The sequence below is a fragment of the Saccopteryx bilineata genome, chromosome 1, assembly GCF_036850765.1.
Source record: "Saccopteryx bilineata isolate mSacBil1 chromosome 1, mSacBil1_pri_phased_curated, whole genome shotgun sequence".
Lineage (NCBI taxonomy): Eukaryota > Metazoa > Chordata > Mammalia > Chiroptera > Emballonuridae > Saccopteryx > Saccopteryx bilineata.
The window spans coordinates 255383555-255401120 of NC_089490.1; the positions used below are offsets into that span (position 1 = coordinate 255383555).

General features: G+C 43.4%; 1 protein-coding gene across 2 annotated transcripts in view; it reads left to right on the forward strand.

Moving 5' to 3' along the window:
- Window positions 1-263: 263 nt before the first annotated feature.
- RAB3C (RAB3C, member RAS oncogene family) overlaps window positions 264-17566 on the forward strand; it is a 93330-nt gene continuing 76027 nt past the window's right edge. Inside the window, exon 1 of one of the 2 annotated variants that reach the window (XM_066241087.1) lies at window positions 264-334. In XM_066241087.1, the coding sequence (XP_066097184.1) occupies window positions 317-334 (18 nt within the window). In that variant the 5' untranslated portion in view covers window positions 264-316. Of the gene's footprint in view, window positions 335-1066; window positions 1189-17566 lie in introns of those variants that run through there. The other variant, XM_066241078.1, reaches the window with a different exon arrangement.

Here is a 17566-nt window from a genome sequence, read left to right on the forward strand (position 1 = left end):
TGGCTCCCGCCCGCGGCTGCGCCCCGCGGGGACGGGGGGACGCGGATGGGGCCAGGCTGGGAGGGGCAGCTCCGCGCGGCAGCGCCCGCGGCGCTGGTCCTGGGAGCCTTCCGCCCTTTCTGGGCGCTGCCGCCCGGACTTCACGCTCCTCCTGAAGGAAGAAGCCTCTGTCCCGGTCAGCTGTGTGTCGCATCCCGTTTTCTCCCTCCGCCCCCACCCCCGCCCCCACCCCCACCTCCACCCTTCCATTGTGCTGTGCGTGTATCTGCGCCTTCTGTGCGAGGAGTGGCACCGAGAACAGGGACCTCGCCTTGCCATGGAACTGTACGGAAAGGTGAGCGAAAGGCGGCCCCTGCGTGGTCTGCGGAGCAGCGCGCCGTGCGGACCTGGGTGCGCGCGTGTGTGCGTGTATGTATGCGCGTGCCTGTGAGACAGTGTGTGCACGTGCGTGCGTGTATGCATGTACGCGCGTGTGACTGTGCACGCGTGTTTGAGTGCGTGTCAGTGAGCATGTGAGTGTGCATGTATGTGTAACTGTGAACGCGTGCACCCTCTTAACGCGAGTGTGCGGTAACCCACTTCGCTCGTGTGTGTGCCGGCCGCTTTCTCCCCGCGTTTTGGGGTGACATTGCGGCACCAGCCCCTCTGCCCGCGGGATAACTTTCGGGTTCCGGACGGCAGGTCTAGGGTGGAGAGTCGAGATGCCGCGCCGGTGTCGTTTTCCTTGGTCATGAGCACCGAGCAGCGCATTTCCTAACCAGGAAATCACTGTGCGGCTTCGGAGGCCACAGGTGGAAACGAGAAATCTGAGCGGAGCACCGTTTTCTCTGGGGTCACGTCCGCCCGCCCCTGGGGAGCGATGGGTGGCGAGGCTGAGAGCAGTCCCTGCAGAAAGAGGCGCCCGGGCCAAGCGCCGCTGGAGGGGTGGCGACCTGGGCGCTGGGTCGCCGGGAGTTGTAGTCGGCGGCTCGCGGGTTCGGAGAACGGATCCGGAATTTGGACTACAATTCCCAGGAACACGCGTACGCCAGAGTGCGCATGCGCACTGAAGAACGGACAGCGCCGGTGCTGATTTCGGGCGGGTCAGCGAACCCGAGGGTGCGGAGCGGGGAGCGCGCGCCTGGCCAGCGCTGTTGTCCCCGAGAGCAGGCACCGCCGAGAACAATGAGACACGAAGCTCCCGTACAGGTAGGTCCTGACGCAGCGTGCGGCCGCGCCAAGGGCTGACAGACATGCTGGCACCTTTGGTCCAAGTGGCCACCGCGAGGAACCGGCTCCGACGTGCTCCGCGGGCAGAGGGTCCCGCGCCGTGGGCTGTGACCGGGCTGTCCCGACGGGGGGCACTTGTCATCTCCCGGGCTCGGCCGGGACGGGCACGCGCCTGTGTGTCCGGGCGGGGGGCATGTGTCATCGTCCTGGCTCGGTGACCGCGGGCACGCCACAGGCTTTGGGCGGCGGGACCAGGCGCCGGGCCACGAGCGGGAAGGGGCAGCGGTAGGCAGCCCCCACAGCCCCGTCCTCGGTCAGGGCCCGGTCGCGTCCGCGCACAGGGGCGAACACCGCGGGCTCGGCGCACCCTGGAGTTCCTTCACCTCTGACCCAGGCCGGCTCAACCCGACCCTTCACCTCTGACCCCGGCCGGCCCACCCCCGCCCTTCACCTCTGACCCAGGCCGGCTCACCCCCGCCCTTCACCTCTGACCCAGGCCGGCTCACCCCTGCGCCTTCAAACCCTTAGCTCCCCTGAGCGTTGGACCCATTGCTGCGCGTTCGGCCCCTGAATCCCACTTGTTCCGGTCTGTAGACTCCAGTGCCTGAGCGTCGTGATGAACTTTTGTTCTCAAGGGTCTAAGATGCAAGACCTCAGCACCAGGCGTGTGCGGAGCAGTCAGCGGCCGCCCAGCTGGTGAGCCGGTTCTGGGGAGAGCTCACCATTTGCAGTGAGTCCCTCCTTGAGAACCTGCCTTTGCTGCAAGGCCAGCAGTATAAATGCCCTTAACTCCCGCTTAAGCGTTTTTCCGTGATCTTCTTTATGAATAAAGGACTTTAAATATAGGCATCTATTTCTTTTCATCTATTTTGTAGGTTACGTGCACTAATGTATACAGGAATTGGACTGTTAATGAAAAACAAGTCTGTGGAATTTGTTTGTTGACAGATTATACAATGGAAGCCCTCAAATCACCTTATGAGTTATTGAAAATTTGATTTGTTCCAGAGAGCAGGGATCCATTGTCTGTTTCTAATATCTCGGTTTGTGACTTGGCTTCTCATTCAAGTCTGATGTGGAAACAATCTGGACAGACAATAAAGGTACAGGCTGTTGCAATCAAGATATATTGGCTTATGGTAATTTTCATTACTGGAGATACTGCCAGGAGCCAACTGGCTAAATTAGTCATTTTTGATTATAAGTAAACATTGACAATAGAATTTAAAGGTAGATTGTTAGTATTTAAGTCAATACCGTATAGGCACTGAAGTCTTTCTGTCAAAATAGATTACTAAAAAAATTTAACCACACTGCATCTGGATTTTTATTTTTATACAAGAGTTGCTTAGACTCTTCAGAGGGTCATTAAAATATTATAGAACTATATGAAATGAATGCCTTAGGAAATATTTTAAGTTATTTTATATCAACTACATAGTAGGCACCTTAATAAAGAAGTAATATAAAAATAGGAACAAAATTAATTTGCTCATGGATGAAATGATTTTCATATTTATGGTGCACTTTATTCATTTGACTAGATTTTTGAGGTTTCAAAATCTAAATGCCCAAATGCTATCATGAGTAATAGATACATTTTAAGGAATCAAAGACCATTTTTTGTAGTATATTTAATTAAAGCACATTCATTGATTCAATTTAACAAGTAAATTGTTGTTTTGGTGATCCTCTCTTATAATCAGGTTTTCAAACATCTAATGATAAGACGAATAAAAAATATAAACAGCTTTCTATTTCTTAAGTGGCAAGCCCTATCTCAGCAGCCACACTTCCAAAGCACAATCACATTTCAGGAGACTGGCACATGCAAGTGCAACAAAAGAAACAGTTGACATTTTTTTCTTCCATTTAAAGACTGAATGAACAACATCATCATTTTAAATATATGCTCCCAAATTTTACTTAGGTTTCTGGACAAGCAAAATCTCATTCTATAGCTGCATGATCCCGAGAGATACTTTTCCCCATGTGAAGACTTAGTTCCTTTATTGATGTGAATCAAAATGAGCTCTTTAATTGTTGATTTCCTAATTTACTTATATATTTTCTTAAATCAAAGAAGTCTTTTAAAAATTATACAATGTCTTTTAAAAAGCATTTGTAGTGCCTGTGTCTTGGTGTTCTGTTCAAGGTAGTTGTTTTTGATATAGGTATATTTTTTAAAAATACTGCTCTCTGAGTTGGTGCAAAGTGAGGGATAATGAATGTTTTTATAGTGACTATTAAAATAATACACAGTAATAACATTTAGTATCTGTAACTAAATAACCAGGAATGGCATTTGGTAAATGTTCCAGATGATGGGCTAGAATTTTAATGTAGGAGATGGTCATTTTGTGCCTTCTAATTCAGTGCATCTATCAATCTCGAGGGCCAATGAAATGGGCAATAGCAGTGCTCATGAGATGAGGGAAAGACTGATGAACAAATTGTCATTTGATTCAGGGGACAGACTGAACAGATTCCAGTTTATTTAGTGCTTTGTCTGTGTCAAGCACTGTGCCTTGCATTCAGGTGTGTGTGTATATATATATATATTAGTAAAATATAAAACAATCCTAGGTGTGTGTGTGTGTGTGTATTAGTAAAATATAAAACAATCCTAGAGGTCATCATTACTACTTACAGTAAAGATAACTGGAGCTTATTAAGAATAAATAACTTTCCAAACATGATAGACTTAAGGTTCTCCCAGATCTCTGTCTAGAAGTCCTATATTCTTTCTTTTGTTATTTTGGGATTCCCCAAGAAGATATAGGAAGGGTGTTATAAAAAGTGAGGGTTCTATTGATATAAATTGATCCATTCATTTGGTTCAGAAGAAAGAGAAATTGTCTCTATTTTCTGTTTATAAAACAAACTTGAATAAACTAAACCAAATATTTTGGAAGGGCCAATGTTTTAAAACACCTGCTTTTTGTTTTCTGGATTTGAATTTTTTGCAGATTTGCCTACTGTTGCAGGACCAAAGTGGAATCCATTGTCTCAAGACTAAATGCTTAGTCTTCAGTGTTATCCATAAGCTTTTTGGGTCATCTTATAAATGCAGAGTAAACTTCAAAGAAAAACATATGAAGCAGAGTGCCAAAAAAATAAAATAAAATAAAAAGAGGTTGTTTGGCTGAGAGTTAGGAGGATTGAAGAAAGAATATAGATATAGGCTGAAGATAAAGTTGAGGTGAAAAACTATAATTGATATTAAAAGCAGTCAAGCTGTATAGAAAAATGACTTACAAAGATGTGAAGTCTAAATATCATTGTTTCACTTAGCCATGAAAAGTACATGGTGTTCTTGCATTTCATTATTGTTGAATTTCTGACACTGTCCAGCCTCGATGATGATCCCTATGTCTTTATAAGAAACAGAAATTTAGTTCCGGCCCTGGCCAGTGGTAGAGCGTTGGCCGGCGTGTAGATCTTCTGGTTTGATTCCCCGTCAGGGCACACAGGAGAAGCGACCATCTCCTTCTCTAACCCCCCTTTTTCCCCTCCATGGTTCGAATGATCAAGTTGGTCCTAGGCCCCAAGGATGGCTCCATGGCCTCACTTCATGTACTAAAATAGTTTGGTTGCCAAGCAACAGAGCAGCTGCCCCAGATGGGCAGAACATCAGCCCCAGACAGGGTTGCTGGGTGGATTCCGGTGGGGCACATGTGAGAGTCTGTCTCTCTGCCTCCCTGCCACTCACTTATTAAAAAGAAAAATTTAGTTCCCATCCCCTGTGGAAATGGGGAAAACCTCTGGTTGACATTGGAGAAACAAGAGCTTCTTTAAAGCTTCCTCCATTTGAGCAAATCTCTGATGTATCCACCTTTCCTCTATAAAGGACAGTGGAGGATAGAGAGGGAATTAACCTATAGCAAAAATAAACTTCTGTTGTGTTAAAATGGTTTTCCATTTCCACATTTTCAGTCCAAGAAATTGTGGATTTATTACATGTATAGCCATAATTTTCCCCTGCCATTTTAAGCTTATAGTGGAACTAGAAATTCCTTTCCTCACCATCATACTCCAGGAAGGAACAATTATTTTTGCTAAGGGATGGGTTTTTCTGCAATTGTTCTGACACCAAGGACACTCAACTGAGTATAAGCAGTTTTGCCACCTGAAAAAATGTTGTAGTGGTTAAATGTTTTTCCCTTTTTCATTCATTAATTTGGTTCAGAGGTACTAGAAGAACCATCATAATAGGTCACAGTTTATTACCAAGTGTACTGTGAACTGAAAAGTTAAGATAGGGATTCTTTTTTTTTTTTTTTTTTTTTTAGAGAGAGAGAGAGAGAGGGAGGGAGGAAGGGAGAGAGATAAGAAGCATCAACTAAAAAAAAAAAAAAAGCATCAACTCATAGTTGTGTCACTTATAGTTGTCCATTGATTGCTTCTCTATGTGCCTTGATGGGATTTGGTGGGGGGACTCAGGCCGGCAGCGCTGCACTCAAGCTGGAGAGCATGAGCTCGAGCCATCGGATGAGCCCACACTCAAGCTGGCGACCGTGGGGTTTCAAATCGGAGACCTCGGTTGATATTCTATCCCAGGTTGATACTCTAGCCACTATGCCACCACCAGTCAAGCTATGAGCTGTGAGGTTTAAATCTTTCAGATTTCTTTGGAATTATATAGATTTTTAGCATTTTTCAGTTTATTTATAGTTTTTAAAAGATATTTACATACATTGAAATGCAAAAATCTTAAGTGAACAGTTTGATAAACTTTGATAGATACACCTTGTAATAAATACCACAATAAAGAACATTTCTAATCAACCCCAAAAGATCCTTCATTTATGTCCTTTTTTCACTTACATCAGTTCTATTCTAGAACTTTCTGTAGTTCCGTAAAACATACACTGTCAACATATTGTGCAACATACAGTACGCACTCTAGACTCTGGCTAATTTTGTTCAGAATAATGCACAGAGGGTCATCTCTGTTGTTGCATTTCCCAGCAGTTCTGTTTCACTGATGACATTGTCCTGCTGTCTCACTCTGCCATGCTCTAAATGTGCTCCCCTGTTGGTGGACTTTGAGGTGATTTCCCCTTAGGCTATTATGGCGAAGGCAATAAACATGATCATATTGGTCTTTTTGTAATAATATGTGTGTGGATTTTTTTTTCGGGTAAATACCTAGAAGTAGGACTGCTGGGATGAAGGGTAAGTGCATGTTTAACTTCATGAGAAATAGTAAAATCTTCAGCCAGAGTGATAGCGGCCTTGTACGCTCCCACCAGCAATGCATGAGCTCTCCGCTGACTCTGCAGCCTCAGCAGAGTGTGCTGTCAGCGGCCTTTCCAGTGTTGGCCTCTTTAATGGGTGTTTTGTGGCACCTCGTTATGATTTGCATTTGCATTTTCCTGATGATGAAGTGATGTTTTGCATATTTTCATCTGTTTACTGGCCATCTGTGTATCTCCCATTGTGAAGTGTCTGTTTAGCCTTTTGTCCAGTTAGGGGGCTTTTTACTGTTTGTTTGAAGGAGAGCTTTATAATTTTGAAACTAATTTAAAAAATATTTTCTGCCCCATCTGTGGCTTGAATACTCGTACTCTTCATAGTGTCTTTTGATGAGTTTTTGATAAAATCTGGGTTATTAAATACAGGGGTGATCCGTATCTGGACTTCACTTGTCCTTTGTTCTGTTTTTTTTTTGGGTAGGGTTGTTTGTATTTTTGTATATTTCTGAAGTGAGAAGTGGGGACGCAGGGAGACAGACTCCCCACATGTGCCCGGCTGGGATCCACCCAGCATTCCCACCAGGGCGCGATGCTCTGCCCATCTAGAGCGATGCTCTGTCGCAACCGGAGCCATTCTAGCACCTGAGGTGGAGACCATGGAGCGGGCCAACTTGTTCCAGTGGAGCCTTGGCTGTGGGAGGGGAAGAGAGAGACAGAGAGGAAGGAGAGGGGGAGGGGTGGAGAAGCAGATGGGCGCTTCTCCTCAGTGCCCTGACCAGAAGTCGAACCCGGGACTTCCACGTGCTGGACTGACGTTCTACCACTGAGCCAAAGGCCAGGGCTCCTTTGTTCTGTTTATGTAAGAAGACCTTGCTACATTTATTTGTTATTTCTGGTAGGTTTTTGTTTAATATTTTTAGAAATTAGTCTTTAAGAATTTTTACATACACAAGCATATCATTTGCAAAGAGAAGCAGTTCCTTTCCAGTGATCTCACTTTTTTTGTCCTATATGTTATTCCACAGGCTAGGACAGGCGTTAGGAACCTATGGCTCACGAGCCAGATGTGGCTCTTTTGATGGCTGCATCTAGCTCGCAGACATATCTTTAATAAAAAATAATAATAACATTAAAAATATAAGAAACATTCTCATGTATTACAATCCATTCATTTCCTACCGCTCATTTTCATGGTTGTGGGTGGCTGGAGCCAATCACAGCTGTCCTCTGGGACAACACCAAATTTTTATTGGATAATGTGTAATGTACATGGGTCATTGTATGGCTGTCATGGAATTACATTTTAAAATATGTGGCGTTCATGGCTCTCTCAGCCAAAAAGGTTCCCGACCCCTGGGCTAGGACATCCAGTATGATGTTGAGTGGAAGTAATGGGCTGACATTCTCACCTTGTTCTCAGTCTTTGGGGGAAGCCTTCCATCGTTCACCATTAAGTATGAGGCCAGTTGTTTTGTTGTTGCTTTTGTTATAGATACCCTGTCATATTGAGGACATTTCTTTTGATTCTTAGTTTGCTGAGAGTATTTGTGTTAAAAGTGGGTGCTGAATTTTGTAAAATACCTATTCTACACCTTTGAGTGATCACATGGTTTGTCTCCTTTATCCTTTTGGATGTTACTTGATTTTTGAGTGAGTTTGGCATTCTCTAGATAAATCTGGTAGTCATGATGTGTTGTCCTTTCTATATACTGCTAGAGTCAGTTTGACTATATGTGTTTGAGGATTTTTGCATTTAAGTTCATGATGGATATTGATGTATGATTTTCTTTTAATGTTTTTATGAGTCTATAATATTGTAGTCATGCAAGCCTTATACAACAAGATAAATGTTCTTTCCCCTTCTGTTTTGGTATATTGATAGATATACTTGGTATTAAAGTATTTGATAGAATTCATCAATGAAGCCAGTGGTGCTGAGAGTTTTGCTTGTGGAATTTTTTCTTTTTCTTTTTTACAAATTCAACTTTTTAAATATGTGTGTGTGTGTGTATATTTATATCTTCATCATCCAACTATTTGTCCTATCTCTACTAACCTACCTACCAGCCTATCTACCAACCTACCCCATCTCTCTATATATATATCTATTCATCCATTTATGCATCCATCCCTGATCTATCATCTTTAGTATATGATGATAGGCAGAATAGTACTCCCTCCCAAAGATACCTGTGCCCTAATTCCTGAAACATGTGAATAAATTAAGTTACATAACAAAATTTGCAGATGAAATTAACATTACAGACTTTAAAATAGGGAGATTAATTCCCTATTAATTAATTATTATCAGGTTAATCCAATCTAATCACATGACCCCTTTGCAAGCAGCATACTTCCTGGTGATGGATTCAGTGAGACGTGGCAAAGGGGAGGGCAGAAATTTGAATGAAGCATGAGCATTGTTGGCTTGAAAATGAAGACATCTACGTCAAGGAAATAGGGACCTCATTTGTGCAACCACAAGCAAGTGACTTCTGCCAACAACCTGAAAGAGCTTGGAAGTTGAATCTTCCCCAGAACCTCCAGGTAGTAACCCAGCCCAGCTAATAATACATATATATAAAATTTTCTGTTTCATCTTGGGTCAGTTTTAATAAATTATGTTTTTCACCTAATTTTTCAAATTTATTGATATAAAGTTGTTCAGATATTTTCATTATCTTTTAATTTCTCCAGCATCTGTACTTATGTACCCTTTTTCATTATCAATATTATTTATCTTCATATAACCAACTTTTGCTTTTGTAAACATTCTGTTGTTGTTTTTTCATTGATTTGAGCTTTTAAAAAGATAAATGTGCCTGACCAGGCAGTGGTGCAGTGGATAGAGCATCGGACTGGCATGCGGAGGACCCAGGTTCGAGACCCCGAGGTCGCCAGCTTGAGCGCAGGTTCATCTGGTTGGAGCAAAGCTCACCAGCTTGGACCTAAGGTCGCTGGCTCCAGCAAGGGTTTACTCGGTCTGCTGAAGGCCCACGGTCAAGGCACATATGAGAAAGCAGTCAATAAACAACTAAGGTGTTGCAACAAAAAACTGATGATTGATGCTTCTCATCTGTCTCCATTCCTGTCTGTCTGTCCCTATCTATCCTTCTCTCTGACTCTCTCTCTGTCTCTGTAAATAAATAAATAAATAAATAAATAAATAAATGTATCCCTTGTACTTAGTTTATATAACCTTTTTTTACTGAGCTTCTTGAGTAAAAATTTACATTTCTAAATTTAAATGTCTTTTTCTCTAATAAACATAAACATTTAAAATGTTTTTCTCTAAGCATGACTTTAGTTGACTCCCACCAATTTCTGAGTAGTATTTGCATTATGTTTTATTTCAGATTGTTTGCCCCTTTTCTTATGATGTTTTCCTTAATTCATGAGTGTTAGAAGTATGTTGTTCAATTTTCAAATACCTAGGTATTTTTAACTTTTGTTGATATTGATGTCTTATTAAATTCTATTGCTACTAGAGAACATATTCTTTAAGATTTCTATCTTTTGAAAATGTTCAGACTTTTTTTAGGCCCGCATGTGGTCTCAGTTCATGACCTTCCATGTGCACTGTGTGTGGCATGCTGCAGTGGGCAGTGCCGTAGTCTGCACATGCCAGTCAGGTTGTAGTGATGTAGGCATTGCTGAGATCATCTCCATCCGTCCTGGGTTTGGTCCACATACTCTGTCAGTTACTGAGGAACGGTTTTAAAGTCTTTAACTGTGATTATCAACATACCTACTTCTTTTAGTTCTCTCAGTTTCTGCTTTATATATTTTGAGCTTATATTATCAGGTCTGACATATTTGTAATTGTGTCTTCCTGAAAAACTTTTTATTATTATGAAATGCCCTTTTTATCTCTGGTAGTACTTCTTGTCTTAAGGTCTATTTAGTCCAGTATTAATACACACATTCTTGCTTTCTTAATAGTGCTTTCATGGTATTTTATATATGATATATAGTCATATTTTTACTTTCAACCTAATATGTATTTTTATATTTAAAATGTGAATCTTGTGGTCAGAATCCAGCTGGGGCTTGCATTTTAATCCAGTTTGGAAAATCTCTGCCTTTTAATTGAAATTTTTATTCTTTTTCTTATCAGTATAGTTGGCTTTAAAGCTACTTATTTTGCTATTTGTTTTTTATTTCTCCTATCTGGGGTTTTTTGTTCCTCTGTTTCCCCTTCCTGAATTCTTTTGCTTAATTAAATACTTTAAAGTATTTTATTTTAATACTTACATTGGCTATTTTAACTATAGATTTTTTGCATTTTTTAGTTTTTATGCTAAGGATTATATACAGGAGTCCCCAAACTTTTTACACAGAGGGCCAGTTCACTGTCCCTCAGACTGTTGGAGGGCCGCCACATACAGTGCTTCTCTCACTGACCACCAATGAAAGAGGTGCCCCTTCCGGAAGTGCGGCGGGGGGGGGGGGGGGCGGATAAATGGCCTCAGGGGGCCTCATGCGCCCGTGGGCCGTAGTTTGGGGATGCCTGGTATAATATGCATCTTCAACTTATTATATAGTCTACTTAATATTTTACTATTTCACATAAAATGTAGTAACTTTCCAATAATATAATTTTATTTACTTTATCATCTGTGAAATTGTTGGCATATATGTTGTCTACATTTATTATAAACCCCCAGTACAGTTTTATCATTTTAGCTTTAAACATAGATTTTTTTTAATTAAGAGAAGAAATGAAAGATGTGTGTGTATGTATTACGTTTGCCCACCACCTATTTGCCACATCTGGCCTAAGTTCTGTCTGGGGTTAGTCTCCTTCAGCCTGAACAACCCCTTCAGCATTTCCTGCAGAGCTGAGCTGCTGGCAACAAGTTCTCTCGGTTTTTATTCATCTGATAATTTTTTTATTATGCCTTCAATTTTGGGTGCTAATTTTTCTGCATATAAATATTTTGTTGATTTCTTCTTTCAGCGCTTTGTTTCAGTGTCTGGGAACTACAACATAATCTGAAGTCAGCTGTTCTTCATATTAGTGTGCCCTTGTATGTCACAGGTCACTTTTTCTCTGTTTCCAGGATTTTCTGTTTACCTTTGAATTGGAACAGTTTGATTGTGATGTGCCTAGTTGTAGTTTTCTTTATAATTAGTCAACTTAGGAATTTGAATGAGCTTATAAGATAGGTAAGTTTATGTTTTTCATCAAATTTTAAAAACATGTAGCTAATATATCTTCCAATATTTTTCCATCCTAGTTTTTTGTTTTTGTTTTATTTTTGGTGAGAGAGAGGGACAGATAGACAGGAAGGGAGAGAGATGAGAAACATCAATTTTTTGTTGTGGCACCTTAGTTGTTCATTGATTGCTTTCTCATATGTGCCTTGATGGGGGTGGGGGAGGTCTATTTAGTCCAGTGACTAAATAGAGCCAGTGACCCCTTGCTCAAGCCAGTGACCTTTGGGCTCAAGCCAGTGACCATGGGGTCATGTCTATGATCCCGCACTCGAGCCAGTGATCCCGCACTCAAGCTGGATGAGCCTGCGATCAAGCCAGCGACTTTGGGGTTTCTAACCTGAGTCATCAGCATCCCAGGTTGATGTTCTATCCACTGCACCACTGCCTGGTCAGGCTTTCTCTCTTTTCTCTTCTGAGATTTAAGATACTTTTGCAGAAATCAGTGAGGCACTGCTCATTTTTTCTTCTTTTTTTTCTTCTCTGTCAATTTTGCAGTTTCTGTACAATTATCTTTGAGTTCATTGACTCTTCTGCCATCTGCAGTATGTTGTTAAAGCCCATTGAGAAATTGTTCATTTCAGTTATTGTACTTTAGACTCCACGTTGGCTTCTTTTTACACTTAGAGATAGACGCACTCTCCGGGGATGAAAGGTTTGATTGAGGAGTGTGTCTGGAGGCATGGACAGTGTTGTGTAGACCAGGCAAGCACAGTGCGTTTCTTACATCAAAGGTGACATGGGAATGTGAGCTCCTTCGTACCCTGGTTACTGCTTATACATTTCTGGGGAAAGATTTATGTTTATGTTCTAATTTCTATCATTTAATTATATTTCTAAGATCATTGTTTTTGTGATGCTATAATTTCTTCATGTTTTTCAAATAGAATTGTGGGATTCATGACACTTTCAAAAATTTGAACAAAGTGAAAAATAAAATAATTTTAACAATTGCTTTCTTTTGCCAACTAACATGTTTCTTAACCTCTTGAACTCTGCAGAAACAAATTGCTTTTTCTAGTACCAAGCTGTTTCAAATTGGTTCAAAGCATCATGTCAGTTTTACTGGGGTCATGAAATACTTTTCTGTCTAACGAATGAAATCATAGGGTGAATTTTCTAGGTCTTCAGCCACCTAGTGAACGGGAAAGCGCTTCCCTCATGCCCTTGCCAGTAGGCTGATTGGGCTGGGTCCAGTACTAGGAGTTTAGGCCTAGCATGCCAAAAAGAATCTCATTCTGTGCTTACTTGGCTTCTTAACTGAGAACAACCTTGATCAGAGTCTCTGTGCTCCTACGCTCTCCACCTTTATGGCCTAGAAATCCAAATCATAATGTAACTTTCAGAGGTGAGGCACTGAGCCTCTCATCACTAGTATGCTGCTTTGAGTTTAACTTTATCTCATCAAAGGGGTTTACTTATTAGTCATCCAGTGGCCCTGACGCATGTCTGAGTCTCATCGATGATTGATGAACGATTTCTGATCCAAAGGCTGCAACCTGAGGAGACTTTAAGAGCTTGAAGAAAGAATGTGCCAGTTAGCAAACTGTGACTCTTATCTGTGGTGTTAGTGAGAGATGATGGTTTTTCTTTTGAATGTTTGATTCACTGAACACCTGCCTGAAGGGCAGGGTTGATGGGAAGGGACAACGGACAGCACATCTGTGGACTTGAGCATCCTCCTATTAGCTGCACAGCGCTTGTCCTCTATGGTAAATAATAGCAGCAGCTTTTGGATGAAAAGCTGGGATGGCCCTGGCCGGTTGGCTCAGCGGTAGAGCGTTGGCCTAGCGTGCGGAAGACCCGGGTTCGATTCCCGGCCAGGGCACACAGGAGAAGCGCCCGTTTGCTTCTCCACCCCTCCGCCACGCTTTCCTCTCTGTCTCTCTCTTCCCCTCCCGCAGCCAAGGCTCCATTGGAGCAAAGATGGCTCGGGCACTGGGGATGGCTCTGTGGCCTCTGCCTCAGGCACTAGAGTGGCTCTGGTCGCAACATGGCGACGCCCAGGATGGGCAGAGCATCGCCCCCTGGTGGGCAGAGCGTTGCCCCATGGTGGGCGTGCCGGGTGGATCCCAGTCGGGCGCATGCGGGAGTCTGTCTGACTGTCTCTCCCTGTTTCCAGCTTCAGAAAAATTAAAAAAAAAAAAAAAAAAAAAAGAAAAGCTGGGATGATTATAACTAGAAAAGTGTTGCTGTAAGTCATTCAGATTAGGGACCTGCGTAGTCTGGACATGCAAATACGCAGACTGCTCACCCACCAAGTTCTTCCAGAGTGTCCAGGTAATTCCTCTCTGTCGTCAGCACGTAGACAGTGGGCATTGCTCTACTCATGGCCTGCCTGCATGAATGGAATGAAGAAGAAAATGCCATGGTTTGGAAGTGTGGATGAAAAAGGACCACATGCTACACTTAACAAGCTCAAGGGGAGGATGCCAGGATCACCTCATGACTTCAGAGTTGCTGGGAAAGACAAGTATGGTGTGTCCCCAGCTCTCTTCATTCCTGCTGTGACTCCTCGGCCTGACCCTGCAGTGGCTCGGTCCTGGTCGCACCCCAGGACTGCCCTGAAGGGAGGAGCTCCACCACGGACTCCCTTCCCCGCAGACATTTCTACCCTCTTCTCTCCAGGTCTGGGGCCCCATACAAAGCCCCACACCACTCTCCGCTCTCGCCTCTGGGAGCCCTCAGTGGCCGCAGCAGGAGAGAGCTGCCCTGTGGCTGAGAACCCTGGACTTGGATACCAGTGGGCACTGTCTTCACACGGTCTGATGAGTTCACTTCCTTATACTCGCACCAGCAGTATGCATCTACCTCTAGGTGTCAGAGGAGATCCAACACCAACATGATGAACTTTCAAATGCTGCGGGTTTAGCTCCTACGTCTCCTCAACAAGGGAATGGATGTTTTCTAGAAGCACAGAGAAGCCCTCTCACCTCATCCCAGTTCCCCTCAGTGGGTGAATTAGAGGCTGTTAGTTTGGTGAAGAGCAGAGTGAACTCTTGGAGCCACATGTTCATGAGTCTGGGAGAAAAGCTCTGGTACAGTAACGCAGCTCAGTCTGCTGAGAGAAAGCAGGAGCACCAGGCCCCCTGCTCCAGCTCCCTGTCCACACCTTCATCACACCTGTTCCATGGGGTGAGCATGGGGGTTTCCTGTTTAATGTGTAGGGAGCTCAGACATTACTCATTCTCACACAAGAAAGGAGCTGAGCAAAGTGAAAGGTAACAACTCTGCTTAGATTCATCCGAGAGCTGAGGTCACAGGGAAAATTGTTGCCCTCCCACCACGCTGGAGAGGCAGACAGGCGATACCAAGAATCACAACTCAGTGGAATGGAAACCTCCCCGGAACCAGTCATGATGGGGACAGGAAAACTAAAACTGGAATTCATGAGTAGCTGGGGCTCCGTGTGGACATGGAGATAAAACTCCAGGGGCCCAGTTTTGGGGGTCCCACACTGTTGTGAACTTTACCTGCAGGAGCCCCTTCAAGTCCTCACAGTAAATTGAGAGAAAAATTCCCCCACATGTCTGGTAGGCAGAGGGGAAGCAGCCATTTAAAATACACCCAGAGCAAAGTGTTCCTCTAACACTCAGTGACACCTGGGGACAGGTAGGACGGGGTGACCCAGCACACAGTGCTCATAGGGCCGTTGCCTCAGGCATTTTCCATTCTGCTTTGTGTGAACTGAGAGTCCCATGTGAGAGCTGGAGGTCCAAAGACGGCAGCAGGAGTGCTGGGAGATGTCGTTGAGGGATACCCTGAAGACACGTGACTTGATCGTGAAGCTCTGCCAAATTTGGCATGCCATCCTGTGCATTCCCCTGTGAGCCCCATGAAATGGAAATGTGGTCCTCTGACAGGGAGACAGAAGCATGCTCTGCTGCCCGTACTCAGGGCCTCCTGAGGAAGCCTTGGCCCTTCCCGTCCCCTGCCGTGCCTCTAGAAGCGTTTTACTGCTTCTAATGGGCTCTTGCAGAGCAAACATGGAGAGACGGCCAGCTGCCGGGGAGCGTCCTGTTCTCACAGTCCGAGAGGAGCAGGGGCGCAGCACACTGCACAGACACAGACTCCACCAAGAGAGGCCGCCAGGACTGGACGGCAGATGCTTGGAAATCCTAATGTTTAATGTTTTCCTCCTTGCAAATCTTTGGAGCTCTCAGAATAATTATCTTTATTATATTTTCTATCCTTTTCCCCAGGTAACAACAACAGAGATTTGAAACTACTTTATGTATTTCTGCACGTCAAATGTATATGTTCTGTCAAAAAACTGCATTTCCCTTTCTGGGCCATTTACCCTCTTTCTTCCCATTGCCCCTGGGTTGTTATCGGTAGAAGAGCTGGAACACAGAACATTTAAAATAACTTATTTTTGTATTTCTCATTATAGCCACAAAATGGCTTAGATAAGACTAAATTCTTAAGTGCCCAGGGGTTCCTTAAAAATAATTTGCTGTTCCCATGATTTTGAAAAACAAATGTCAAAAATTCTGGAGTCATCTGTGGTTGCATCTGTTAGTCAGTGGTGGTCAATTTGGTCTCTAGTCAGCAGGACTTATGGGGAAATGAGAATTGAAGTAGAACATGGTCCATCAGCCAAGTGCATGACCTGTCCCCCTGCCATGGAACCAGGCATAGGACGGGGACAGCACAGACCTTCCACAGCCCCAGCTCCCAGGCTCAGGGTTTGCTGCTAACTGTCCACAGTCCTTAGTGACACATCGTAGAGGCCTCCGGCATAGATTTAGATATTCAACATGGTTAGAAATTCATTATTATTTGTCTATAATCTGAGTAGCATTTTGCTCAGTGTCTAAAATAAATATACGTATTAAATTCATATTGATCAAATTTTTGATGAAAGGACATAAAATGATCAGGTCAGAATTAAATTGCAAATCAAACCAAAGAAAATGTAATAGAGTCAATATAAAGATTGACACTTCCATTAACAAATAAATTGCCCAAATGTGGAGTGGGGATAGCGGAGACCTGTGTGTCTAACCATTAATGTGGAAAAGGTGCTAAGCCTTTCAATAGACTTCCTGTTAGGTCAGGTCTGATTGGATATAATAGTCTCATTTTACTCTGAGCTGACAAGATAAATGCCTGGAATCTTGTGACCAATTGGAGAAGCCATGCATGGGACTTGGACACCAGGAGAATGTCCACTGTAACCTAGCAGTTGGGATTATCCAAGCCAGAGGAGAAAAAGCTTGTGGGGCCGTGGTTGGTCCCCAAGACCCCTGAGGTTCTCTCAGATGGGAGGGGAATCAGAGGCAGAATCCAGAACACACAGGCAGAAGCGACAGGGGAGGAAATTCTCACGGAAAGCTAAGAAAAATCTGTAGCAGTTGCAGTTGTTTATCAATAAAACAGGCTGCTTCACAGCCCGGTGAGCTTTCTGTCCCTCCGTGAGCAGGGCCAGCCCCTGCTGAGAGGCCCTGTGCTGGGGGAGGCTCCCGAGACACATGGGAAGTCACGCTGCCTGGAGAGCCTTTTCAACTCTTTTTCTGGAAATGAATTCAGATTAATGCAATTTAAAGGGTTATCTTTTCTATATCTTTTATGAAATTAGATTTGCTCTGTGGGAGGTTACTTCATGCCTATGCATGCTTTCAAATTTCAGTTATATTTTTCTGTGAAAATTTTTAAAATCTTCACACAACTCAATATTCAGGCGTGTCGGTAAGTTCACACAGCAAGAGTCTGATTCCCTCTGACGTTGCTGTCGGATTGCTTCATTTCTGTTATCAGCAAGATATTAGGGCATCTCTTTCTCTACCCTCTGAGCCAGGATTTATTTATTATTCTAAAGTTTAATAAGACATATACATTCCCAATGCACATCTTTTTGGCTCTCTGTGAACCTTATTGGGAATATAAATCAGGAAATAGTAAAAAAAAAAAAAAAAAAAAAAATCTCCCTGAATTGGGAG